General features: G+C 72.1%; 2 protein-coding genes across 4 annotated transcripts in view; one reads left to right on the top strand and one right to left on the bottom strand.

Annotated features, from left to right (window-relative positions):
• R3HCC1L (R3H domain and coiled-coil containing 1 like) overlaps window positions 1–3,760 on the bottom strand; it is a 49,042-nt gene extending 45,282 nt beyond the window's left edge. The window contains exon 1 of the mRNA XM_075916367.2: window positions 3,605–3,760. The gene's annotated coding sequence lies outside the window, so the exon portion shown is untranslated. The remainder of the gene's footprint in view (window positions 1–3,604) is intronic.
• Window positions 3,761–14,436: 10,676 nt separating this feature from the next.
• CRTAC1 (cartilage acidic protein 1) overlaps window positions 14,437–25,122 on the top strand; it is a 34,190-nt gene continuing 23,504 nt past the window's right edge. The window contains exon 1 of one of the 3 annotated variants that reach the window (XM_089780302.1): window positions 14,437–14,569. Coding sequence is in view for 1 of the 3 variants with exons in the window: in XM_089780300.1 (XP_089636426.1) it covers window positions 22,905–23,012 (108 nt within the window). In the remaining 2 variants the exon portion in view is untranslated. Of the gene's footprint in view, window positions 14,570–21,922; window positions 22,039–22,874; window positions 23,013–25,122 lie in introns of those variants that run through there. The other 2 variants (XM_089780301.1, XM_089780300.1) reach the window with 2 other exon arrangements.

The raw sequence follows: 25,122 nt of genomic DNA, 5'->3' as shown, positions 1-25,122 counted from the left end.
CACACGCCCATCCCCAGAGCAGGGCTGGGGGCTGCCTGCGCCCCCCCCGCCCCACACCTGTACACGCCCATCCCCAGAGCAGGGCTGAGAGCTGCCTGCGCCCCCCCCGCCCCACACCTGCACACGCCCATCCCCAGAGCAGGGCTGGGGGCTGCCTGCGCCCCCCCCCTGCCCCACACCTGCACACGCCCATCCCCAGAGCAGGGCTGAGAGCTGCCTGCGCCCCCCCGCCCCACACCTGCACACGCCCATCCCCAGAGCAGGGCTGAGAGCTGCCTGCGCCCCCCCCCGCCCCACACCTGCACACGCCCATCCCCAGAGCAGGGCTGGGGGCTGCCTGCGCCCCCCCCGCCCCACACCTGTACACGCCCATCCCCAGAGCAGGGCTGAGAGCTGCCTGCGCCCCCCCCGCCCCACACCTGCACACGCCCATCCCCAGAGCAGGGCTGGGGGCTGCCTGCGCCCCCCCCGCCCCACACCTGCACACGCCCATCCCCAGAGCAGGGCTGAGAGCTGCCTGCGCCCCCCCCCCCGCCCCACACCTGCACACGCCCATCCCCAGAGCAGGGCTGGGGGCTGCCTGCGCCCCCCCCGCCCCACACCTGCACACGCCCATCCCCAGAGCAGGGCTGGGGGCTGCCTGCCCCCCCCCCGCCCCACACCTGCACACGCCCATCCCCAGAGCAGGGCTGAGAGCTGCCTGCCCCCCCCCCACCCCACACCTACACATGCCCATCCCCAGAGCAGGGCTGAGAGCTGCCTGCCCCCCCCCCGCCCCACACCTGCACACGCCCATCCCCAGAGCAGGGCTGGGGGCTGCCTGCCCCCCCCCCGCCCCACACCTGCACACGCCCATCCCCAGAGCAGGGCTGAGAGCTGCCTGCGCCCCCCCCGCCCCACACCTGCACACGCCCATCCCCAGAGCAGGGCTGGGGGCTGCCTGCGCCCCCCCCGCCCCACACCTGCACACGCCCATCCCCAGAGCAGGGCTGGGGGCTGCCTGCGCCCCCCCCCGCCCCACACCTGCACACGCCCATCCCCAGAGCAGGGCTGGGGGCTGCCTGCGCCCCCCCGCCCCACACCTGCACACGCCCATCCCCAGAGCAGGGCTGGGGGCTGCCTGCGCCCCCCCCGCCCCACACCTGCACACGCCCATCCCCAGAGCAGGGCTGAGAGCTGCCTGCGCCCCCCCCGCCCCACACCTGCACACGCCCATCCCCAGAGCAGGGCTGAGAGCTGCCTGCGCCCCCCCCGCCCCACACCTGCACACGCCCATCCCCAGAGCAGGGCTGGGGGCTGCCTGCGCCCCCCCCGCCCCACACCTGCACACGCCCATCCCCAGAGCAGGGCTGGGGGCTGCCTGCGCCCCCCCGCCCCACACCTGCACACGCCCATCCCCAGAGCAGGGCTGAGAGCTGCCTGCGCCCCCCCCCCCGCCCCACACCTGCACACGCCCATCCCCAGAGCAGGGCTGGGGGCTGCCTGCGCCCCCCCCGCCCCACACCTGTACACGCCCATCCCCAGAGCAGGGCTGAGAGCTGCCTGCGCCCCCCCGCCCCACACCTGCACACGCCCATCCCCAGAGCAGGGCTGAGAGCTGCCTGCGCCCCCCCCGCCCCACACCTGTACACGCCCATCCCCAGAGCAGGGCTGGGGGCTGCCTGCGCCCCCCCCGCCCCACACCTGCACACGCCCATCCCCAGAGCAGGGCTGGGGGCTGCCTGCGCCCCCCCCGCCCCACACCTGCACACGCCCATCCCCAGAGCAGGGCTGAGAGCTGCCTGCCCCCCCCCCTGCCCCACACCTGCACACGCCCATCCCCAGAGCAGGGCTGAGAGCTGCCTGCGCCCCCCCGCCCCACACCTGCACACGCCCATCCCCAGAGCAGGGCTGAGAGCTGCCTGCGCCCCCCCCGCCCCACACCTGCACACGCCCATCCCCAGAGCAGGGCTGGGGGCTGCCTGCGCCCCCCCCGCCCCACACCTGCACACGCCCATCCCCAGAGCAGGGCTGGGGGCTGCCTGCGCCCCCCCGCCCCACACCTGCACACGCCCATCCCCAGAGCAGGGCTGAGAGCTGCCTGCGCCCCCCCCCCCGCCCCACACCTGCACACGCCCATCCCCAGAGCAGGGCTGGGGGCTGCCTGCGCCCCCCCCGCCCCACACCTGTACACGCCCATCCCCAGAGCAGGGCTGAGAGCTGCCTGCGCCCCCCCCGCCCCACACCTGCACACGCCCATCCCCAGAGCAGGGCTGAGAGCTGCCTGCGCCCCCCCCGCCCCACACCTGTACACGCCCATCCCCAGAGCAGGGCTGGGGGCTGCCTGCGCCCCCCCCGCCCCACACCTGCACACGCCCATCCCCAGAGCAGGGCTGGGGGCTGCCTGCGCCCCCCCCGCCCCACACCTGCACACGCCCATCCCCAGAGCAGGGCTGAGAGCTGCCTGCCCCCCCCCCTGCCCCACACCTGCACACGCCCATCCCCAGAGCAGGGCTGAGAGCTGCCTGCGCCCCCCCGCCCCACACCTGCACACGCCCATCCCCAGAGCAGGGCTGGGGGCTGCCTGCGCCCCCCCCGCCCCACACCTGCACACGCCCATCCCCAGAGCAGGGCTGGGGGCTGCCTGCGCCCCCCCCGCCCCACACCTGCACACGCCCATCCCCAGAGCAGGGCTGAGAGCTGCCTGCGCCCCCCCCCCCGCCCCACACCTGCACACGCCCATCCCCAGAGCAGGGCTGGGGGCTGCCTGCGCCCCCCCGCCCCACACCTGCACACGCCCATCCCCAGAGCAGGGCTGAGAGCTGCCTGCGCCCCCCCCCCGCCCCACACCTGTACACGCCCATCCCCAGAGCAGGGCTGAGAGCTGCCTGCGCCCCCCCCGCCCCACACCTGCACACGCCCATCCCCAGAGCAGGGCTGAGAGCTGCCTGCGCCCCCCCGCCCCACACCTACACACGCCCATCCCCAGAGCAGGGCTGAGAGCTGCCTGCGCCCCCCCCCCCGCCCCACACCTGCACACGCCCATCCCCAGAGCAGGGCTGGGGGCTGCCTGCGCCCCCCCCGCCCCACACCTGTACACGCCCATCCCCAGAGCAGGGCTGAGAGCTGCCTGCGCCCCCCCCCCCCCACACCTGCACACGCCCATCCCCAGAGCAGGGCTGGGGGCTGCCTGCCCCCCCCCCGCCCCACACCTGCACACGCCCATCCCCAGAGCAGGGCTGAGAGCTGCCTGCGCCCCCCCCGCCCCACACCTGCACACGCCCATCCCCAGAGCAGGGCTGAGAGCTGCCTGCGCCCCCCCGCCCCACACCTGCACACGCCCATCCCCAGAGCAGGGCTGGGGGCTGCCTGCGCCCCCCCGCCCCACACCTGCACACGCCCATCCCCAGAGCAGGGCTGGGGGCTGCCTGCGCCCCCCCCGCCCCACCCCAGGCTCGGCAGCCAGAGGGCGCTGCCGCGGCCCCCCCGGAGCACGGGGCGGGGGGCGGGGCTAGGCGGGGGGGCGGGCACGTGGCGCTGCCGAGCGCCCCCTAGAGCCCCCCCGCGGGAGCGGCCCGCCCCAGGCCCGGGGGCGCTGAGGGGACACGGGGGGGGGGGCGGTTACCGGGTGACGGGCCGAGGCCGCCGCTGCCGCGTCCTCCCGCCGCTTCCGGCCGCCGGGCCCGCGCCCCGCGGGGGCTGATGGGAACTGTAGTGCCCGCCCCCCCACGGCCCCGCCCATGAGCCGCCGGGCCCCGCCCCCCAGGGTCAATATCGATCAACTCCCACTCGCCTAGACGGGCCCTCGCGCCTCTGAGGGGCAGCCCCGCCCCCGGCCCCGCCCCCTCCCAACGGCCTCGGCCCCGCCCCCTCCCAACGGCCCGCCCCGCCCCCAGCCCCGCCCTCGCGTCCCGCCCCGCCCCCTCCCAACGGCCCCGGCCCCGCCCCCAGTGTCCCAGGCCCCGTGTCCCCCCCCAGTGCACTGAGGCCAGGGCCAACATCCCTGCCAGCCTGGCTAGTGGCCATTGATGGCCCTGCCCTCCATGAGTGCATCTAGCTCTTTTAAAGCCTGTTCTAGTCCTGGCCTTCGCAGCCTCCTCCGGCGAGGAGTTCCACAGGTGACTGCGCTGTGGGAAGAACTTCCTTTCTGTGTGTTACCTGCTGCCCATGAATGCCATCCGGTGGCCCCCAGGTCTTCTATTATGAAATAATGCCCCAGGCTGTGCTTTCCCGCAGCAGCCCCAGGCTCTCCTGAGGTGTCCCCACGGCTAGTGCTTTAGGGCTCTGCTCCCGGGGACCCCTGCACTCTGGGCTGTCCCACTTGGTGTCTCTTGGCAGCACTGTCCAACTTGAAACTGCATCCCGGCCCCTGCCTGCCACCCCCGCAGGGCTTCCCAGAGCCCCAGGGCCAGAGGGAAAGGGCGCTGGGGGTCCTGCTGCAGGCACTTCCTCTCCGGGGCACGGTGGCTCGGGCTGGGTGCAAGGCGCATGGTGCAGGGGCCCCCCGTTCTCCCCAGGGAAGGTGTGTGCACTGAGGTCTGGGCGTGGGGCTCTGTCCGAGCGCTCTCCAGCTCAGCCCAGCTAGTGGGGGCCCAGCACTGGCTGAGAGCAAACACCTAGGAGCAGCCCAGAAAGCTTCCCCCTGAACAGCCTACGGAGCTGCCAGTGCCCGAGCAGCTACGCGCTCTCAGCCCACAGGCCTGGCTGCACGGCAGCCCCTGCCCACCCCTCTGTCCCCCAAGCGCCTTCCCTTCCTGGGGTGCTGCTGCAAACTCCCCTCTTCCACAGCTGGGGCAGTGAGCTCCCGTCCTTCCCGCCAGCCCTGGCCAGGCACTGGAGGGCTGAGCTGCACGGTGCCAGGTCAGGCTAAGTGTCTGCTCTCTGGGGAAGGGGAAATTCATTTGCTCCAATTGATTAGGCTTGGGGTCAAGGAAAGAACTGATTGGTGCCTCCCAGCGCACAGGGCCCTGCCCCGCTGTCCTCCAGCAGCCTGGCTTGTGTAGACACGCCCACCCTGCCTCAGTGCGCAGCATTGTCCAGTGGTTAGAGCCAAGTCGCTGTGTTACTGGGCACAGGGCTAGCAAAGGGAGCTTTCCTGGTGGCGTGGCATGCCTGGGTTGAGGGTTCAGCCGAATGGGACAGCACGCACTCGCCACCATGCAGCGTCCCGGAGCTTGTGTTTGGGGCTGTGGGCCTGTGTAAGGGCCCTCGATGCCACTGACCCTCTCTGCACGGTGCACTGATGGAGCTGATCACAGAGAGCCTCTGGTTGTGTCACTAGAGCTGAAATCGCTGGTAGCAGTGGATGATGGGCCAGCTGGCTGTGGAGTGAACTGTGGAGCCACAGATGATGGAGCGCTGGCAGTGGAGTGAATGGTGTGGAGCCGTGGATGATGGAGCCGCAGATGATGGAGCCACTGGCAGTGAACAGTGGTGGAGCCATGGATGATTGAGCATCTGGCAGTGGAGTGAATGGTGTGGAGCTGTGGATGATGGAGCTGCTGGCAGTGACAGTGGAGCCGCAGATGATGGAGCCGCTGGCAAGGAACAGCAGTGGAGCCACGGATGATGGAGTCACTGGCAGTGAACAGCAGCAGAGCCGTGGATGATGGAGCCGCTGGCAGCGAGGTGAGTGATGGCAGAGTGGCCAAGCGGGCAGCGATGCAGAGCGAACAGTGTGGCAGCTGCAGCTGAGAAGGTGCTCAGGGCCCCAGCCTGAGGTGGGGGAGAATTCCCGTGATCACACCTTGACCAAAGACAAGGACTGTGCGTGGCGTGGGTGTCTGTCCGACTTTCACACACCAGGGGAGCGACTGAGGCAAAGGACCCGGCCCGGAGCTCTGTGGGGCGAGTGCCCCCTTCGCGGTCAGATGGTCGGACCCATGCTTGTGGGCTTGGCCCTGTCTGAGGTGGGGTCCTGACCCATCACACAGACCCCATGCTTGCCAGAGGCGCCCGGGCTGCTGTGTAATTTCCTGATTTCTGGGCCGGCGCTTGAGCTGGTTCCTTTCTGTACTGTCACGGGAATCCCTAGAGCAGGGCTGGGGAGCCTTGTGTGGGTCGGGGGCCGCAGACAAGTGAGATGCAAAATGCACCACGACCCCTCACTGCCCCAGGCCCCGGCTGAGAAGCAGAGAGACCCTCCCCGGAGCCGGGGTGGGGCAGGCTAGTAGACTTTGTGTGCTCCAGGGCTAGCGGGGGGCTGGCGCTTCTAATGTGGCATCCTGCTATTTTCTGTCCTCTTATCTAACCCTTCCCTAATGGCTCCTCCATCCTGTCGGCTCTGCTGAGGGCCGCTGCACATGGAGCAGATGTTTCCGAGCGCTCTCCCCAGCCACGCCAAGGGCTCTTGCTTGAGTGGTAACGGCTCATTTAGAGCCAGCGCTTTGTACGTGTAATTGGGATGCTGTTTTCCACGGGGCATCACTTTGCATTTGTCAACACTGACGTTCACCTGCCCTTGCGCTGCCCCGTCGCCCGGTGATGGGAGATCCCTCTGTAGCTCCTCGCAGTCAGCTGTGGACTGACTGATCCGGGGGCTTTACTATCGCGAGCACGTCGATGTCTCACGAGCAGCCTCTTTTCCCAGATCACGTGTGAATATGTTGACCAGGGCCAGGGCAGCGCGGCCCTTGGGGGACCTTCCTCGCTCCGAAAACCGAGCATTTATTCCAGGCCTTTGTTTCCTCTCTTTAACCGGTCACTGGTGCGTGCGAGACCTCCCCTCTCCCAGGACGGCTTCTGTTGCTTGCGAGCCCCACAAAACCCACGGAGGCTCTTCCCACAGACTGCGTGTCTGTGCAGAATGGAGCTGCCCCAAAGAATCCCGAGAGCAGCGCTTAGAAAAACGTCCCGTCTCGATTTTCAAATTGCGCATGATGGAGAATCCCCCGTTGGTCACTGTTCCCATGCTCGATTCGAGTCCAGTCTGAGCACGGCCCCTCGCGCCCGGCCAGAGGCTCGGGTCAGACTCGTCTCTGCTGCACTGAAGAGCCTGTTGTCAAGTGTCCGTTCCCCGTGTCGAGACAGACAGAATCACCAGGCAGGTGAAAGGGGCTGGCTGGGGGTGCCCCCGCCCGGAGCCTCCCACCCCGTGGTGCCCTTTGCGGGCGGGAGCTGATTCATAGGGGCGTTGCTGGCCATTCCCCTTTGCCAGGGAGAGTGGCCAGTTTGCTGCATTCCTCACTCTGGCCGGGGAGCACCTGGACCTGCCCTAGCCAGGGCACATGCCCCTCTCCCAGCTGTGACGCTGGAGCTGCTGCAGCCACGGAGAGCCTCACCTGGCCCCCAGGGGCTGTGATGAGAGAGGGCTGGGCTGGGCCTCCCTCCCGGGGCAGCCAGGCAGCCTTTCCCAGGCAAATTCCATGGTGTCCTGCAGGGGCTGACGAGAAACATTAGCCCAGAGCAGTCAGAACTTCACCGACCTAGCACAGGCCCAGGCCACACGTGGCACACACACAGGCCACACGTAGCACGACACAGGCCACACGTGGCACAAACACAGGCCACACGTAGCACGACACAGGCCACACGTGGCACAACACAGGCCACACGTGGCAGAAACACAGGCCACACGTAGCACGACACAGGCCACACGTGGCACAAACACAGGCCACACGTGGCACAAACACAGGCCACACGTAGCACGACACAGGCCACACGTGGCACAAACACAGGCCACACGTAGCACGACACAGGCCACACGTGGCACACACACAGGCCACGCGTAGCACGACACAGGCCACACGTAGCACGACACAGGCCACGCATAGCACAGCACAGGCCACGGCTCACAAGTGCTTTGCAGACCCCTCCCTGGCCCTTCGTACAGCACCGTGGTCCTGTGTCTTCCCATCCCAGTCCCATCACGGCTGGGAGGGCTTCCCCTGACACCCTGCCTCTTGCCACCCCCCCACACATGGCATCGCCCCCCCCCCCACGGAGCTCCCAGCCCCGCTGGCATCACACCACCCGCCCCCAGCTCCCAGCCCCTCACACCTGACTCCCCCACCTGTGCATTGGCCCAGACCCCTGGCCCAGCTGGAGCAGATGACGAGGCTCTTCCCCGGGGGAGACAAGAGAAGGGAGGCGGGGACTGGCCCCAGGCGGGGGTAGAACCGGGGAGTGGAGTCAGTCCCTGGGCTAGGGGAGGGAGGGGGTTTTTAGACCAAGGAAGGGGGTGAAGGGAGGACTAAGGCTCTGCCCTGGCTCCTGTGGCAGCATCGCCCCTAAGCCAGGCCGGGTCTCTGCGAACCAATAACCCTTCTGCTCCACTGGCGGCCGAGGGTCACGTCTGGCTGGGGGTGGGGGCGCAGGGGCGGGGGCTCCCCGAAGCGCCATCACAGCCCCTACACCGGCTCCCCCGTCCCGCTATCCTCCACGCCGGCTTTCCCGTCTCCCCATCCCCCACGCCGGCTCCCCATCCCCCACGCTGGCTTTCCCGTCTCCCCATCCCCCACGCCGGCTCCCCATCCCCCATGCTGGCTCCCCGTCTCCCCATCCCCCACGCCGGCTTTCCCGTCTCCCCATCCCCCACGCTGGCTCCCCATCCCCCACGCTGGCTTTCCCGTCTCCCCATCCCCCACGCTGGCTCCCCATCCCCCACGCTGGCTTTCCCGTCTCCCCATCCCCCACGCCGGCTCCCCATCCCCCATGCTGGCTCCCCGTCTCCCCATCCCCCACGCCGGCTTTCCCGTCTCCCCATCCCCCACGCTGGCTCCCCATCCCCCACGCCGGCTTTCCCGTCTCCCCATCCCCCACGCCGGCTTTCCCGTCTCCCCATCCCCCACGCTGGTTCCCCATCTCCCCATCCCCCACGCCGGCTTTCCCGTCTCCCCATCCCCCACGCCGGCTCCCCGGCTCCCCATCCCCCACACTGGCTCCCCGTCTCCCCGTCCCCCCATCCCCCATGCTGGCTGCCCCTGTCCACCCTGGCCCCTGCTCTAGCTCCTACTGCACCAGCTCCCTCCTTCATCCCAGCCCCCACCTTGGCTTCCCCATCCATCCTCAGCTCTCCTGCCACCTTCCCCCCACCTCCTCAACGTTTCCTCAGTTTCCCCCCCTTCTTTGGCCGTTTCCATCTAGTCCATGTTGGCTCTGTGACAAAGTGGGATTTCTGTGTGATATATTTATTACACCAAAGCGTGCCTCAGTTTCCCTCTGCCCTGCAGACTGCTCCTCAGTGGGGCTAAAGGGTTACATCTGCTCCCCAGGCCATTCCGGAGACATGGGCAGGTGTCTGAGTGGGCTGGAGACCTGACTGAAGATGGCCCAGGCCTGTGGAAGGAGCCGCCCACAGCGCCAGTCAGAGCGTCCACGGGGGCAGTTGGTGACCGAGCGGAAGGGGGTTGCCCCCACCCCAGAGCCATGGCCCCAGCTAAGCACATGGGGCCAGGGGTCAGGCAGCGGGTCCAGGCTGCTGCTAGACAGAGGCAGGGTGGAGCCTGGAACGCGTCCCCAGCAGCTGGCCAGCTGGCTTCTCCCTTCGCCGCTCCTCTCCGGGTGCCCTTGGAAGGGCTGCTGGGCCCAGAGCAGGACACCCCTCCCGCCAGGGCTGCCAGGGCCCTCCCCTGCCCCACACCAGCTGGCCTTCCCCCGCCCCGCCCTCCCCTGCCCCGCCCCACACCAGCCGGCCTGCCCCCGCCCTCCCCTGCTCCACCCCACCCAGCCTTCCCCTGCCCCATCCCCTCTGCCCTGCCCTGCCCCACACCAGCTGGCCTGCCCCCGCCCCGCCCTCCCCTGCCCCACCCCACCCAGCCTTCCCATGCCCCGCCCTCCCCTGCCCCACTCCACCCGGCCTTCCCTGCCCCATCCCCTTTGCCCTGCCCCACCCCACCCGGCCTTCCCCCGCCCCCCTCCACCTGGTCTTCCCCTGCCCTGCCCCACCTGCCCTTGCACCGCCCCACCCCCGTGCCCTTCTCCACCCCCCTGCCCCTCCCGACCTTCCCCCGTCCCACTCCCGCCCCCTCTTCCCTACCCCACCCCACCCAGCCTTCCCCTGCCCCACCCTCCCCTGCCCCGCCCTGCCCTCCTCTGCCCTCCCCTGCCCCGCCTGGCCCTGCCCTGCATTCTCTGGCATCCCTGAGCTGCCAGGCCAAGCCACCCAGCTGGTTCTTACGCTTCTGCCCACAGCGAGAGGTGCCGGCGCGGGCCCAGCAGACGGGGGCGGGTTCCATTCTCCGCAGAAAGGCCTCTCTTGGCCAGCGCCCGCTGCCCGGCCCACGGCATGTCCCACGGCTCCCTCCGGCTGCAGACGGAGCCAACAGGAGCCGCGGCTCCCTGGCCGTGGCGCTGGCAGGAGACCACGCGGAGCGGCCCCCAGCAGCGCTCTCGGGGCGGTTCCACGGAGCACGCTGACACACCGGACGGGAGGGTCCCTGCCTGCCCCTCCGCAAACAGGCCACAGCAGCAGGGCCCACGCCTGAGCCCCAGCCGGCCCCCAACTCCAGCCTGGCTGGGCACGGGGCAGCCCCGGGCCTGAGACTCCAGCCCCTCCGCCCGCCGTGTGCCCAGCGGGAGCCCTGCCCGGGAAGCGAGCCGGCCGGATTGCAGGGAAAGGGCCGTTCACACGGCGAATCGATAGCGACAGATCCTGATCCCCTTCATTACCAGGGGTTTCTGTGCATGTGCACGCAGCAGATTGATCGCCGGCCGCGAGGCACAATCAATTATTCATGGGAGAAATTAGAGAGTGATTTATGTCTGCGGGAGGCCGAGCGGCTCGGAGCCCCTGGCAGCGCGGGGCTGGAATTGGCTGGTACGTCACAGCCACCGCGCCCACCCGGCCCAGCCCCAGGGCCCCGGGCCGGCCTATCAGGGGCCCTGCAACCCTGCCCCCCCGGGGCCCCGGGCCGGCCTATCCGGGGCCCTGCAACCCTGCTCCCCTGGGGCCCCGGGCCGGCCTATCCGGGGCCCTGCAACCCTGCTCCCCCGGGGCCCCGGGCCGGCCTATCCGGGGCCCTGCAACCCTGCTCCCCCCGGGGCCCCGGGCCGGCCTATCTGGGGCCCTGCAACCCTGCCCCCCCGGGGCCCCGGGCCGGCCTATCCGGGGCCCTGCAACCCTGCTCCCCGGGGCCCCGGGCCGGCCTATCCGGGGCCCTGCAACCCTGCTCCCCGGGGCCCCGGGCCGGCCTATCCGGGGCCCTGCAACCCTGCTCCCCCGGGGCCCCGGGCCGGCCTATCCGGGGCCCTGCAACCCTGCTCCCCCGGGGCCCCGGGCCGGCCTATCCGGGGCCCTGCAACCCTGCTCCCCCGGGGCCCCGGGCCGGCCTATCTGGGGCCCTGCAACCCTGCCCCCCCGGGGCCCCGGGCCGGCCTATCCGGGGCCCTGCAACCCTGCTCCCCCGGGGCCCCGGGCCGGCCTATCCGGGGCCCTGCAACCCTGCTCCCCTGGGGCCCCGGGCCGGCCTATCCGGGGCCCTGCAACCCTGCTCCCCTGGGGTCCCGGGCCGGCCTATCTGGGGCCCTGCAACCCTGCTCCCCTGGGGCCCCGGGCCGGCCTATCCGGGGCCCTGCAACCCTGCTCCCCTGGGGCCCCGGGCCGGCCTATCCGGGGCCCTGCAACCCTGCTCCCCCGGGGCCCCAGGACGGCCTATCCGGGGCCCTGCAACCCTGCTCCCCCGGGGCCCCAGGACGGCCTATCCGGGGCCCTGCAACCCTGCTCCCCCGGGGCCCTGGGCCGGCCTATCTGGGGCCCTGCAACCCTGCTCCCCCGGGGCCCCGGGCCGGCCTATCCGGGGCCCTGCAACCCTGCTCCCCCGGGGCCCCAGGACGGCCTATCCGGGGCCCTGCAACCCTGCTCCCCCGGCGCCCCGGGCCGGCCTATCCGGGGCCCTGCAACCCTGCCCCCCCGGGGCCCCGGGCCGGCCTATCCGGGGCCCTGCAACCCTGCTCCCCCGGGGCCCCGGGCCGGCCTATCTGGGGCCCTGCAACCCTGCCCCCCCGGGGCCCCGGGCCGGCCTATCCGGGGCCCTGCAACCCTGCTCCCCCGGGGCCCCGGGCCGGCCTATCTGGGGCCCTGCAACCCTGCCCCCCCGGGGCCCCGGGCCGGCCTATCCGGGGCCCTGCAACCCTGCTCCCCCGGGGCCCCGGGCCGGCCTATCTGGGGCCCTGCAACCCTGCTCCCCCGGGGCCCCGGGCCGGCCTATCCGGGGCCCTGCAACCCTGCTCCCCCGGGGCCCCGGGCCGGCCTATCCGGGGCCCTGCAACCCTGCCCCCCCGGGGCCCTGGGCCGGCCTATCCGGGGCCCTGCAACCCTGCTCCCCCGGGGCCCCGGGCCGGCCTATCCGGGGCCCTGCAACCCTGCTCCCCCGGGGCCCCGGGCCGGCCTATCCGGGGCCCTGCAACCCTGCTCCCCCGGGGCCCCGGGCCGGCCTATCTGGGGCCCTGCAACCCTGCCCCCCCGGGGCCCTGGGCCGGCCTATCTGGGGCCCTGCAACCCTGCTCCCCCGGGGCCCCGGGCCGGCCTATCCGGGGCCCTGCAACCCTGCTCCCCCGGGGCCCCGGGCCGGCCTATCTGGGGCCCTGCAACCCTGCTCCCCCGGGGCCCCGGGCCGGCCTATCCGGGGCCCTGCAACCCTGCTCCCCCGGGGCCCCGGGCCGGCCTATCCGGGGCCCTGCAACCCTGCTCCCCTGGGGCCCCGGGCCGGCCTATCCGGGGCCCTGCAACCCTGCTCCCCCGGGGCCCCGGGCCGGCCTATCCGGGGCCCTGCAACCCTGCTCCCCTGGGGCCCCGGGCCGGCCTATCTGGGGCCCTGCAACCCTGCCCCCCCGGGGCCCCGGGCCGGCCTATCCGGGGCCCTGCAACCCTGCTCCCCCGGGGCCCCGGGCCGGCCTATCTGGGGCCCTGCAACCCTGCCCCCCCGGGACCCCAGGCCGCCCTGGTCCAGCTCCCACCCTCCCAGCCCTGGCTGGGGTGTCTGTCACTGCCCCGCCTCCCCCTGCTCCCTGCCCCACATCCCGTTCTCTTTATCTGCCTGGGTGTTCCCTCTACCCCCCCAAGCCCTCCCTCTGGTGCCCCAGTTGTACCCCAGGCGGCCGCTCAGAGGGGTCTCCCCTCCCCCAATGGGCCGTGCTGTGGGGGGGCAGGCCCGGCAGCCACACACCCCAACCAGGAGCAGCAGAAGCTCCCTAAAAGCCAGAGGGCCACTGGTGCCCAACCTGTGCCCCCCCCCACAGGCCACTCCTTCCCCCGACCCCCCCCACTGCTCGCCCTGCCCACAGAGCCCCCCCTCCCCGGCCTCTCTGGGCGATTTCCTTGTGCGCTGGGCTGGCGCCAGAGCTCAGCACCCCGAGGGGGAGGGATCAGCCCTGTGCCCCCTGCCTGGCTGCCCGGCCCGTTCGCTCTGCCCCCTCAGCCGGACCGGTCCTGAGGGCGCCCAGCGCCAGCCGGCAACAGAGGGCCAGGGCCTGGCTCTCCATGGCCCAGGCACCCGCGCGCGGCGGAGGGAGGAGGGGGGCCTGGCAGGCCAGGAGTGCGACAGCACCCAGGCTCCGTGCCTCACTGCTCCTGCGCCAGCCCCGCCCGTCCCGCAGCCGCTGGCAGCCTGAGCTTGTGTGCACGGCCCATGTCTCCTCGCCCTGCGCTCCCAGCTGGGATCCCGCCCGGCACCCACGGCCTGCTCCGGGGGGTAGCTCGTCACTAGGGCTGCGCCCAGCTGGGATCCCGCCCGGCACCCACGGCCTGCTCCGGGGGGTAGCTCGTCACTAGGGCTGCACCCAGCTGGGATCCCGCCCGGCACCCACGGCCTGCTCCGGGGGTAACCCGGTCGCCAGGGCTGCGCCCAGCTGGGATCCCGCCCGGCACCCACGGCCTGCTCCGGGGGTAACCCGGTCGCCAGGGCTGCGCCCAGCTGGGATCCCGCCCGGCACCCACGGCCTGCTCCGGGGGTAACCCGGTCGCCAGGGCTGCGCCCAGCTGGGATCCCGCCCGGCACCCACGGCCTGCTCCGCATACGGCTCTTCATGGGCTTCCTGGGGCATCCCCTGGGAATTCCCTTGCACCGCCCTGGGGCCCTGGCTCACCACACAGCTTCCCGCCAAGCCCCACCTCCTTGGGGCTGCCCCACCTGGCCAGGCCCCTGCTTAGTGGCTCCACGGCGGCCGGGCGCAGGGCTCATCCAGAGCACTGCCCCTGGGCTGTGGAAGAGACAGGTGGGAGGCTCCCGCTGCCCAGCCCCCCCGGGGGAGGCCTGAGGCTGGAGCAGGAATGAGGTGGGATGGCGGAGCCCCTGGGGCCTTTCCTGCCTTCACCCACGTGGCTGGACCCATGGGTCTTGCTATGGGTCAGCGCCAAGAGTCTGTCCCATGGGCCTTGAACCGCCCCCGCGTGCCCACCGCGCTGCCAGAGCAGCAAGTGCTGAAATCGGAGACGCCGACGCCCAGCGCTGCACAGCACCAGGGTGCGCGGGCCGGGGCGTGTCCCCAGCCCGTAAGCTCCTCCCTGGGGGCAGGGACAAGCTCCGGTGCAAGCAGACCAGGGCTCTGTGGAGATGCCAGCTGCTTTCCCCTAAAATCCCAACCACGGCAGGAGGAGAACGTGGTTGAGCAGCGCAGGAAAGCCGGGGAGCAGCCCAAGGCGGTCGCTGCGCCGGTAGGAATCCCCGCGCCCCTCGCCGGCCGGCCCAGAGCACAAAGTACCCGGCGTCTGGCACGCCCGGTGTTCCCAGGGCTTCTTTCCCGGACCCCTGGCACCCGCGCTCTGGGCCAGGGAGAGCAGCCTCCTCTGGCAGGGCCCAGCAGGCAGGCCAGGGGGGCTCTGTCAGAATGGCCCCTCCTCACCGGCTTGCTCTCGGCGGGGCCCTGGGGCTGGCAGGCTGGAGGCTCGGCCTGCCTAGGGGAGCAGAGAACGTGGCCTCCAGGCACCCGGCGGGGAGGGGGCCAGGATGGGGTGGCCACGTTCCTGATCCCCGGCGCTGGGCCCCGCAGGGAGCGGCCGGGTATACGGGGCCAGGGACGTCCTGGGCCGGGCGCCTGGTGGGGAGCTGGTCCCGCTGCTTCTCCCTCGTGAGGCCGGGCTCCTTCAGCTCCCTACAGCCCTGTGCACTGCCCCAGACCGGCCCTGGATGCTCCTGAGCTGGCTCCCCCCCGGGAGGGCAGCCTGGGGAGCCCCGGGGGAGGTACCAGCCCATGGGGGGCCCAGATGGGAGCCCCTCGGCAAGAGCCAGCCAGTGCCAAGGGCCGGGGCTCTTTTCTGCCCCAAGCAGCAGCAGCCACGGGAGGCCAGCCACGGCCACAAGCCACGGCCACGAGCCACGGCCACGGGCCACGAGCCATGCAGTGGCAAGTCCTGGCCTCATGCTGCACGGCAGCTCCACGGAGCTCAGGTCCCCAGGGCTGTCAAAAGTCCCTCCGTGCGGCAGGGCTCAGGGACAGCCCAGCAGCGGGGTGACCTCCCGGGCTAGGGCCGAGCGACGGGCGAGGGACCGGTGGGGAGAGGGCTGGAGAAGGGCCTTGGGGGGGGGTGTGGGTGTCTGGTGCAGTGTCAGTCCCTTGCTGGTTGCTCTGCTGGGACTGTGGGGGACCCCAGTGGCGGCTGCGTGTCGCACGGCCCAGCAGGGGCCTCACCCCAGGGCAGTGGCTAAGACCAGATCCCGTCTGTGCTGGGCTGTAGAGAAGCAATAAACCCCCCTTCTCCCGGCTGCTGGAGTCTGAGCCAGCGGCGACGGGGGCACATGTGGGGCGGAACCCGACGCGTCGTCCCGGCGTCCAAGGCTGCGCCTAGCTCGGCCGCACTCGGGTGTCTCTGTAAAGAGCTTTGAGCCCGCCCAAGGCCAGAACTGCCTGGCCCCAGCGCCCCGCCCCCGCCCAAGGCCAGAGCTGCCGGGCCCCGGCGCCCCGCCCGCGCCCAAGGCCAGAGCTGCCGGGCCCCGGCGCCCCGCCCGCGCCCAAGGCCAGAGCTGCCGGGCCCCGGCGCCCCGCCCGCGCCCAAGGCCAGAGCTGCCGGGCCCCGGCGCCCCGCCCCCGCCCAAGGCCAGAGCTGCCGGGCCCCGGCGCCCCGCCCGCGCCCAAGGCCAGAGCTGCCGGGCCCCGGCGCCCCGCCCGCGCCCAAGGCCAGAGCTGCCGGACCCCGGCGCCCCGCCCGCGCCCAAGGCCAGAGCTGCCGGGCCCCGGCGCCCCGCCCGCGCCCAAGGCCAGAGCTGCCGGGCCCCGGCGCCCCGCCCGCGCCCAAGGCCAGAGCTGCCGGACCCCGGCGCCCCGCCCGCGCCCAAGGCCAGAGCTGCCGGGCCCCGGCGCCCCGCCCGCGCCCGCGCCCAAGGCCAGAGCTGCCGGGCCCCGGCGCCCCGCCCCCGCCCAAGGCCAGAGCTGCCGGGCCCCGGCGCCCCGCCCGCGCCCAAGGCCAGAGCTGCCGGGCCCCGGCGCCCCGCCCGCGCCCAAGGCCAGAGCTGCCGGGCCCCGGCGCCCCGCCCCCGCCCAAGGCCAGAGCTGCCGGGCCCCGGCGCCCCGCCCCCGCCCAAGGCCAGAGCTGCCGGGCCCCGGCGCCCCGCCCGCGCCCAAGGCCAGAGCTGCCGGGCCCCGGCGCCCCGCCCCCGCCCAAGGCCAGAGCTGCCGGGCCCCGGCGCCCCGCCCGCGCCAGTCCCTGGATGGCCAGAGCCTGCCAGCGAAGTTCGGGCAGCACCGGGCTGTGACGGGCCACGGGGAGGCTGTGGGTGGGGGCTGCTCACGGCCGCAAACCCGCCCAAGGGAGCTGGGCTGACGCTGTCCCGGGAGACGCTCTCCAGCACGCCGTGTGCTCCGTGCCCAGCCGGGGCTGCCTTGCCCGGGGCCGGCGCGGGGATCTGGTTTCAGGCCGTGGGGGCAGACCCTCCACGCTGCACAAGGGCTTTTAGTGCTAATGAATAATTAACAGCGCCATGGCGTCCTGGCGACAGGAAGCATTGGAGCGGGGACAAGGGGGACGGGCAGGACACAGCCTGAGTGGGGGGGACCTGGGGGGAGGGCGGCTGGCAGAGGGGGCCTGGGACGGCTGGCTGGGCTCACGTGTTGTGTGCAGGCCCCGCTGGGGGCATCATGGCTGGAGCACCAGGGGCCAGTGCAGGGAGGCCGCCCAGGTGCTGGGTACCAGGAGTGCAGGGGTGATGCTGCCTGGTGGGTGCTGGAGGCAGGCGGCCGGGCAGGGCTGGGGAGCAGGGGCCATCATGCCAGGCTCTCCTCGTGCTGTGCCAGGTTCCTGTGGCTCTGGGTGGGGGGAGCTGCCAGCTCCCCTGAAGGTCCCGGCAGCGTCCAGTGGGGGCTTGTGGCGTTGTCAGTGAAGGAGCAAAGAACCGAACGTTCCCTTGCTCCATGCGCCCACCCCCGGCAGGAGTTGCTAGACCCCGCCTGCCCCGGCCTCTGGTCCTTTATTTTCCACAGTCCCCGTCTTGTTAACCTCTTCGCTCCCGTTGCCGCCCTGTGCCGCCCCAAATCCAGCAGAGCTTGTTAGCCAGGGGCCAGAGCCGCAGGCGGTGTCCGAGCTGGCCAGGACTGTAAGGAGCGGCCACGTCCCCTCTCGTCCTGTCCTCGGGATTCCCAACGGATTCCGGTTCTGCGCGATCCCTTGTAGCTCTGCAGTCAGCTCGGGCGCGTCCCTGCTCGCTCCTTCTCCCAGAACACCTACGAGAGGTTTCACGAGCGGCCCGAGCGCGGATCCCTGTGGCACAACGCTCGTTCCTGCTTCCCCCTAGTCCTCAGGTGGAGGGCCCAGCCACGTTTTCGTGGCCGAATGACCCTGCAATGGCTGAAGTGCCTGGTCTTTTGTTGTTCTTAATCCCCCGCCTCCCTGCGTGTAGCAGACTCCCCGCCCCAGGACAAAGCTGGGAGCAGCTCAAACTCTGTTGCAGGGCATGCAGCTTTAAGCAGACCTGCATAAAGCCCAGGGCTTCCAATTTCCAAGGGGTACCGCCCCCCCAGCCCATAAACGGCACCCTTGCTTTGAACTACGTGGAGACACTGCGAGGCCCTGGGTGGACACAGGCCAGTCCACACCCGTGCAGTGTGGTTAAGTGGGCACAGCCTAGCTGGTTCTCCAGCGGGGTGGGACAGGCCCTGCACCCCCGCGCCGTGACTGTGCCACTGTGGCTAGCGTGGTGCAGCCAGCCATAGCTCCTGCCACTCGGCAGCCCCTGGCGTATCGTCTGGCCCAGGCAGCACAGGGGCGTAGCTGGGGGTAGAACAGGCTCATAGGGCGTCTCCTCTGCAAATTCAGGAGCTAAACGACACTGCCCAATGCAGCTTACAGCCCAGTCCCCATCCACACGGCGGGCCAGGGCACCGCGCAGGGCTCCTGTGGGCGCCCGGAGGCATTGAAACGCCACGCCCTGCTGCCCTGTGCCTGCTGCCACGGCCATCTTCAGGGGTGTCTCCTGTGCGGCCGGCTGCAGAGGCAGCAGGGACTGGGGGGCCAGGGCTGTGGCCTGCCTGGGGGGCTCAGCGCATTCCAGCACCCAGTGACAGGTAGGGGCTGGCTCCATGGGGATGTGGGGGGCTACGGGAGGCTGGCCCCACAGCTGAGTCCCAGAAGGGGGTTACAGCAACGTTGTGGGGTCCCATGTGGGACGTGTGGCGGGGAGGGGACGGGCCCTCGCAGAGCCCCGGCCATGGGTGCAGGGGAACCCTGGGGGCGGGGCAGACCCACTGGTGGAGCCTTGGGCTGGGTGCCGGGAGCTGGCTGCTGTGTGTGGCACTCACATGCCAGCTCCAGCAGCTGTACAGCCCCTCCCCCCTGGCGCTGCCTTTCTCTGTGCCCCCCCCCCCGCTCGCCCTATCTCGCTGCCAGCCCGGGGCTCATTTCCTGTCCATTGTCCCTGCGCCCGGCCCGCACGGCTCCCTGCTCCTGTCATTAGCCAAGGTGCCCCTTGCCACGGCTCAAAGAGCCCCGAGCCAGCCCCCCCAGGCCCTGCAGCTCCCCCCCGGCCAGCCCCCGGTGCCCCCAGGCCCTGCAGCTCCCCCCCGGCCAGCCCCCGGTGCCCCCCCAGGCCCTGCAGCTACCCCCCCGGCCAGCCCCCGGTGCCCCCCCAGGCCCTGCAGCTACCCCCCTGGCCAGCCCCCGGTGCCCTCCCAGGCCCTGCAGCTACCCCCCTGGCCAGCCCCCGGTGCCCTCCCAGGCCCTGCAGCTACCCCCCGGCCAGCCCCCGGTGCCCCCCCAGGCCCTGCAGCTACCCCCCCGGCCAGCCCCTGGTGCCCCCCCAGGCCCTGCAGCTGTTCCCCCCGGCCAGCCCCCGGTGCCCCCCCAGGCCCTGCAGCTACCCCCCCAGCCAGCCCCTGGTGAACCCCAGGCCCTGCAGCTACCCCCCCGGCCAGCCCCCGGTGCTCCCCCAGGCCCTGCAGTTACCCGCAGCTAGTTCAACTCCAACCCCCCCCCCCCCCCCCGCCCCGGGCAGCTCTTTCCCACACAGCCAGGACTGTTAAAGGCCTGGTCTGTTACAGCAGCCAGAGTACAAGGGCAGGGTCCAGGCCCCTTGGGGCTGGGTGGGTGAGATGAGTGTGAGGGTGGAGTATGCAGGGTGGGGGAAGGGATGGGTGCTGGGGTAGTAGGATAGGTCACCTGGGGGGAGAGAATCCGCCCCTCCTACCCCATCAAATATGCAGAAATGCCCCACCGTGCTGGGGTCATGCTCAGCTCATGCCCCTATGGCGTCCTGTGGCTGTGAGTTCCCCAGGTTAACTGTAGCTTCAGTTGAGAGACCTGCTCTGATCAGCCAGAATGGGCCTCTCTCACCTGCCCCTGGGTCCCTTATTCCTGGGAGTGGGGCAGGGTGGGGGAGAAGCTCTTGGCCCTGCTGTCCTGTGTGCGTATCCATCCCCTTCGCCCACCCGCTGCTCCCATTGCCCCCATGACATGTCTGAGCCCCCTTTCGTAAGGGAAGGGCAGTGGAAGGGCTGCCCTGTGCGTGGGGGGCTGGCCTGAGGCCCTGCCTGCCCCCTTAGCCCCAGACTTCCTGGGCAGCCCTGGGTGAGTCCCTCGCTCTGGGGCTGGGGATGCAGGGTTGCGGGCGCACGGAGGGCTGTGAGGACAGGGTCCGGGGAGCACACAGACCAGCGCCTCCGACGGGTAAAAGCAAGCCCAGCATGTGGGGCAGGGGCAGGGGGACGGCACGTGAGCAGCGGGGGCGCCAGGCGCTGGGCGGGAGGGGCAGTGTGCAGGCGTGAGCCAGTGATGGACAGCAGTGCGGGCGGGGGAGGGGATGTGCTCGGATGCTCCCGTGGGAGGAGGGGCCACGTTGCATCCCCAGTGGCATAATGAGCCAGGTTGGAGGCCTGGGAGCCGCCAGGGCCTGCCCCATTGGCAGTCTCAGCATGCTCGGCCTGGCTTCCTGCCGGCCTGTTTCCTACCTGCTTGTGGTAGAGGCTGTGCTGGTAACAGCAGGCCGGGCTGAGACATCCAGCCGTGCGCAGTGGGGACTGGGGAGCTAAGTTCAGTGCAAGGCGGGCAACAGCTGGGTGGGCGCCTGGGCCCCAGCACCCCTGTGGGCACAGAGCACAGGCTGGGGGTACGCTGCTGGCACAGCCCCTCTCCTGGCCTCAGCAGCAGGTGGCACAGGCACCCACGGGTGCTCCCAGTCCCACAGCACCGTGGAGGGGGTGGTGCGGTGGGAGCCAGGTGGCTGCAGGTGCCGGGGGCGGGCGCGACTGGCTGCGGACTGGGACATAGGAGAGCCGCATTCTGTTCCGGGCCCTGCCACTGCCTCGCCGTGGTTCTGGGCGTGGTCTGGCTCTCCGTGAGTCAGCCACATGGAGCGGGGGGGCAGCCCCGGGGCACTGGGCATGGGGGGGGTGGCCCCGGGGCACTGGGCATGGGGGGGGTGGCCCCGGGGCACTGAGCATGGGGGGGGTGGCCCCGGGGCACTGGGCATGGGGGGGGTGGCCCCGGGGCACTGGGGGGGGCCCTCCGGGCAGTGCGGCTAGTGGCTGGTCACACTCTGCAGCCAGCGGGGTGGCCCCGGGGCACTGGGCATGGGGGGGGTGGCCCCGGGGCACTGAGCATGGGGGGGGTGGCCCCGGGGCACTGGGCATGGGGGGGGGTGGCCCCGGGGCACTGGGGGGGGCGCTCCGGGCAGGGCGGCTCGTGGCTGGTCACACTCTGCAGCCAGCGGGGTGGCCCCGGGGCACTGGGCATGGGGGGGGTGGCCCCGGGGCACTGAGCATGGGGGGGGTGGCCCCGGGGCACTGGGCATGGGGGGGGGTGGCCCCGGGGCACTGGGGGGGGCGCTCCGGGCAGGGCGGCTCGTGGCTGGTCACACTCTGCAGCCAGCGGGGTGGCCCCGGGGCACTGGGCATGGGGGGGGTGGCCCCGGGGCACTGAGCATGGGGGGGGTGGCCCCGGGGCACTGGGCATGGGGGGGTGGCCCCGGGGCACTGGGCATGGGGGGGGTGGCCCCGGGGCACTGGGCATGAGGGGGTGGCCCCGGGGCACTGGGGGGGGGCGCTCCGGGCAGGGCGGCTCGTGGCTGGTCACACTCTGCAGCCAGCGGGGTGGCCCCGGGGCACTGGGCATGGGGGGGGCCCCGGGGCACTGAGCATGGGGGGGGTGGCCCCGGGGCACTGGGGGGGGGCGCTCCGGGCAGGGCAGCTCGTGGCTGGTCACACTGCAGCCAGCGGGGTGGCCCCGGGGCACTGGGCATGGGGGGGGTGGCCCCGGGGCACTGGGGGGGGCCCTCCGGGCAGGGCGGCTCGTGGCTGGTCACACTGCAGCCAGCGGGGTGGCCCCGGGGCACGTGGCCTTGTCCTGTGGGCTGGGGGGGGCCGGCTCCGGCGTGGGGCAGGCCGGTCCAGGGCAGCCCCGCAGGGGAACCCCCCTCGCCTAGGCCAGGAGCCCGCCGGGCCACGGGCCACGTGCCGCCCGCAGCCACCAGTCCCGGGACCCCAGCCCTGCCACGCCGGGTAGTAAATCAGCCCCGACGGCCCCGCCTCCCCGCTCCCCATTGGCCGCCGGCCCCGCCTCCCCGCTCCCCATTGGCCGGCGCGGCCCCGGCCCCGAGCCCATTGGCCGCCTGCCCGTGGCTGGCTCCCCATAAGGGGCGCGCGGGCCGGCTGGGTTGCAGCTGGGGGACTGCGAGCGGGGCTGGGACGCCGGCCACGGGGCCCGTGAGTAGCTGCGGGCGGGCGGGAGCTCGGGCAGGAGGCGACGGGGATGGGCTTGGGCAGCACGTGGGTGCCGGGGCGGGACAGGTAGTGGGGCACGGAGAGCGGGGCAAGGGCTGGCTCTGGGGGTGGGTGATGAGGTGCCAGGCAGGGGGCAAGGGCTGGGGGTGCCAGGCAGGGGGCATGGAGAACAGAACAGGGCAGGGGGGGTGATGGGTGTGCCAGGCAGGGAGCAAGGGCTGGCTGTGGGGGTGGGAGGGGACAGGGCTGGGTGTTGGGGGGCTGGGCAGGGGCTGGCTGTAGGGCTGGGCCCCAGGGATGGGGGGTGCCAGGCAGGGGGCACGGAGGACAGGGCTGGGTATGTGCTTGCAGTGTTCCTGCGGTACAGGGGCTGGCTGTAGGGGCTGGGCCCCAGGGATGGGGGTGCCAGGCCCCAGGGATGGGGGTGCCAGGCAGGGGGCACGGAGGACAGGGCTGGGTATGTGCTTGCAGCGTTCCTGCGGTACAGGGGCTGGCTGTAGGGCTGGGCCCCAGGGATGGGGGTGCCAGGCAGGGGGCACGGAGGACAGGGCTGGGTATGTGCTTGCAGCGTTCCTGTGGTACAGGGGCTGGCTGTAGGGGCTGGGCCCCAGGGATGGGGGTGCCAGGCAGGGGGCATGGAGGACGGGGCTGGGTATGTGCTTGCAGCGTTCCTGCGGTACAGGGGCTGGCTGTAGGGCTGGGCCCCAGGGATGGGGGTGCCAGGCAGGGGGCATGGAGGACGGGGCTGGGTATGTGCTTGCAGCGTTCCTGCGGTACAGGGGCTGGCTGTAGGGCTGGGCCCCAGGGATGGGGGTGCCAGGCAGGGGGCATGGAGGACGGGGCTGGGTATGTGCTTGCAGCGTTCCTGCGGTACAGGGGCTGGCTGGCAGCCTGCAGGGGAAGTGGCAGCACCTGGCAGAGACAAGGTCCCGTCCGGCTGGCGCGCGGATGCTAAGGTGACTGCTCAGCGCCACACTGCATTAGCAGCTGGCTGCGCCCCAGAGCCGGGCGCTCTGGCCCTGGGGAGGCTGAGGGTAGCAGACTGGCCGCTGGGGGGTGAGGCTGGGGAGCTGGCAATCCAGGCTCTGCCCGTACGGCCCATCAGCCACCCTGAGCAGCGCTGGGCCCGTCCGGGGAGAGGGGCCTGGAGCCATTGACCCAGACTGTGATCCTGGGTGTGATGGAAACTCCTGCAGGCCAGGGGCTGGGGCCTCCCTGGACCCTAGATCCCGCCCAGCTGAGGGCCAGTGCCCGGGACAGGAGCGCTGGAGCTGTCGGCTGGAGCGGCGCCGGAGCGACCTGCCGCCCTTGGCTAGAGCGGGGCCCGCACGGGTGGGCTCACTGGGGAGAGCAGCTCTGCCCGGCGGGTCCCTGGGCTCTGGTGCCAGGCGGGGAGACGAGCCTGCTGGGCAGGATGAGCCTGGTGCCTGGGCGCTGTAGCAGCAGTGGGTATTGCAGGGCTGGAAGGTGGCCATGGGGCGGCCCCCTGTCGCTCTCGGGGCCAGGGTGTGGCCTGCAGAGACTGGCCTGTGGGCACAGGTGCTGGAGAGGCTGGGGGCTCTGGGGGCAGCCATGGGTTTGGGGGCTGCTACGACGACTGCGCCCGGCTCTGCTGCCTGCGCTGGCCCCTCTGCCCGCGGGCCAGCTGTCCTGCCTGGGGGGGGGCGGGGCTGCCCTGCCTGGGGGGGGGGGGCTGTCCTGTCTGGGGGGGGGTTGCCCAGTGTGAGGAGGGGAGACTTGGGGGGGGGGGGAGGCAGCCCTGTGGAGGGGGGGGGGGGGGGGAGGCAGCCCTGTGTGGGGAGGGGGGGGGAGGCAGCCGTGGAGAGGGGGAGGTGGGGGGGAGGCAGCCCTGTGGAGGGGGGAGGGGGAGGTGGGGGGGGCTGGCTCTGCCTGCACTGGAGGGTGTGCCGGGAACAGGGTGCTGCGGCATCATCCAACACCAGGCCGGGGGGGGTAAACCCCTGGTTCAGTGCCAGGTGCCCTCTACTCTTCTGCTCTGAGCCCCGGGGCCTGGGCTGTCCCCGGTGTGCCCCCCGGAGCAGTCTCTGCAGCAGGGACACTCCACCCTGGGCCAGGCCCGCACCCTTCACTCCCCAGCTCCAGGTTCCTGAGCCCTGCTGCTCCGGCCTGGCCCGGGCTCTGCAGCCCCTCCCGTTACCTCCCCCCAGCACCCACACGGCTGCCCCAGGGTGGGGGCTCCCCTGGTGCTTTGTCCCTGGCCCGAGTGGGCTGGGAACGGAGGGGGACTGGGCAGGCTTGGGAGCCCAGGAGCTTGTGCAGCTGCGGGTGCTGCTCCCAGGGACTGGTGGGGGCAGGGGCAGGGGCGGGGCAGCCCCAGGCATGGGCCGGCAGTCCCCTAGCCCAGCCCCCACGCAGGGCTGGGGTGGACACGGCCAATGGCCAAGCCCGGGGTGGCTGGGGGCTGTACCAGCTGCAGGGTGGCCATGCCCCGGGTGCACACCGTCCCCAGCCCCAGCTGCGTGATGTCCCCGGTGCCCTGGCAGGGCCTGGGGGGGAGCCGAGGGCGTCCAGGTGTCGCAGGCCTGTGTGCACAAGGCCAGTGGCTGGGTCTGTGCGGCGAGGGGCATGGGCAGAGCCAGGCAGAGCCACCCGGTGCCACCCAGCAGGCCTGGCAGCCTGTAGCCGTGGCCACATGCCTGGCATCTCCTGGCTGGCAGCACCCAGCGGGGAGCTGGCTCCAGGCCGCGCTGCCACCCCCGCCCAGTCGCAAGGCCTGGATCCCTGGAGCGGCCTTTTGTCTCCAATCAGGGACATTGTTCCTCCTGGAAAGGCTCCATCCGGCCCTGGAGGGTTCTCCTGCAGCTGGCTGGGGAGCAGGCTGGGCCAAGCGGGAGAGCACTGGGGGGTGGCCCAGCCCGTGGGCACGGCCTGCTGCCGGGGCAGGGCTGGGGCGTGAGGGGGTCTGCGAGGCAGGCCTGGCTAATTCATGGCCTTTCCCTCCCAATCCCGCCGAGGGGCCCGCTGATGTATTAGCTTAATTAGCCACATCCAGGCGCTGCGAGTGCCGGGCGCGATGAGCCGGCCGGGTCGGGGCCTGTCGCAGCC

The sequence above is a fragment of the Pelodiscus sinensis genome, chromosome 8, assembly GCF_052426305.1.
Source record: "Pelodiscus sinensis isolate ZL-2025 chromosome 8, ASM5242630v1, whole genome shotgun sequence".
Lineage (NCBI taxonomy): Eukaryota > Metazoa > Chordata > Testudines > Trionychidae > Pelodiscus > Pelodiscus sinensis.
Note: the sequence above shows the minus strand (reverse complement) of the source record. Positions and strands in the feature narration are given on the sequence as shown.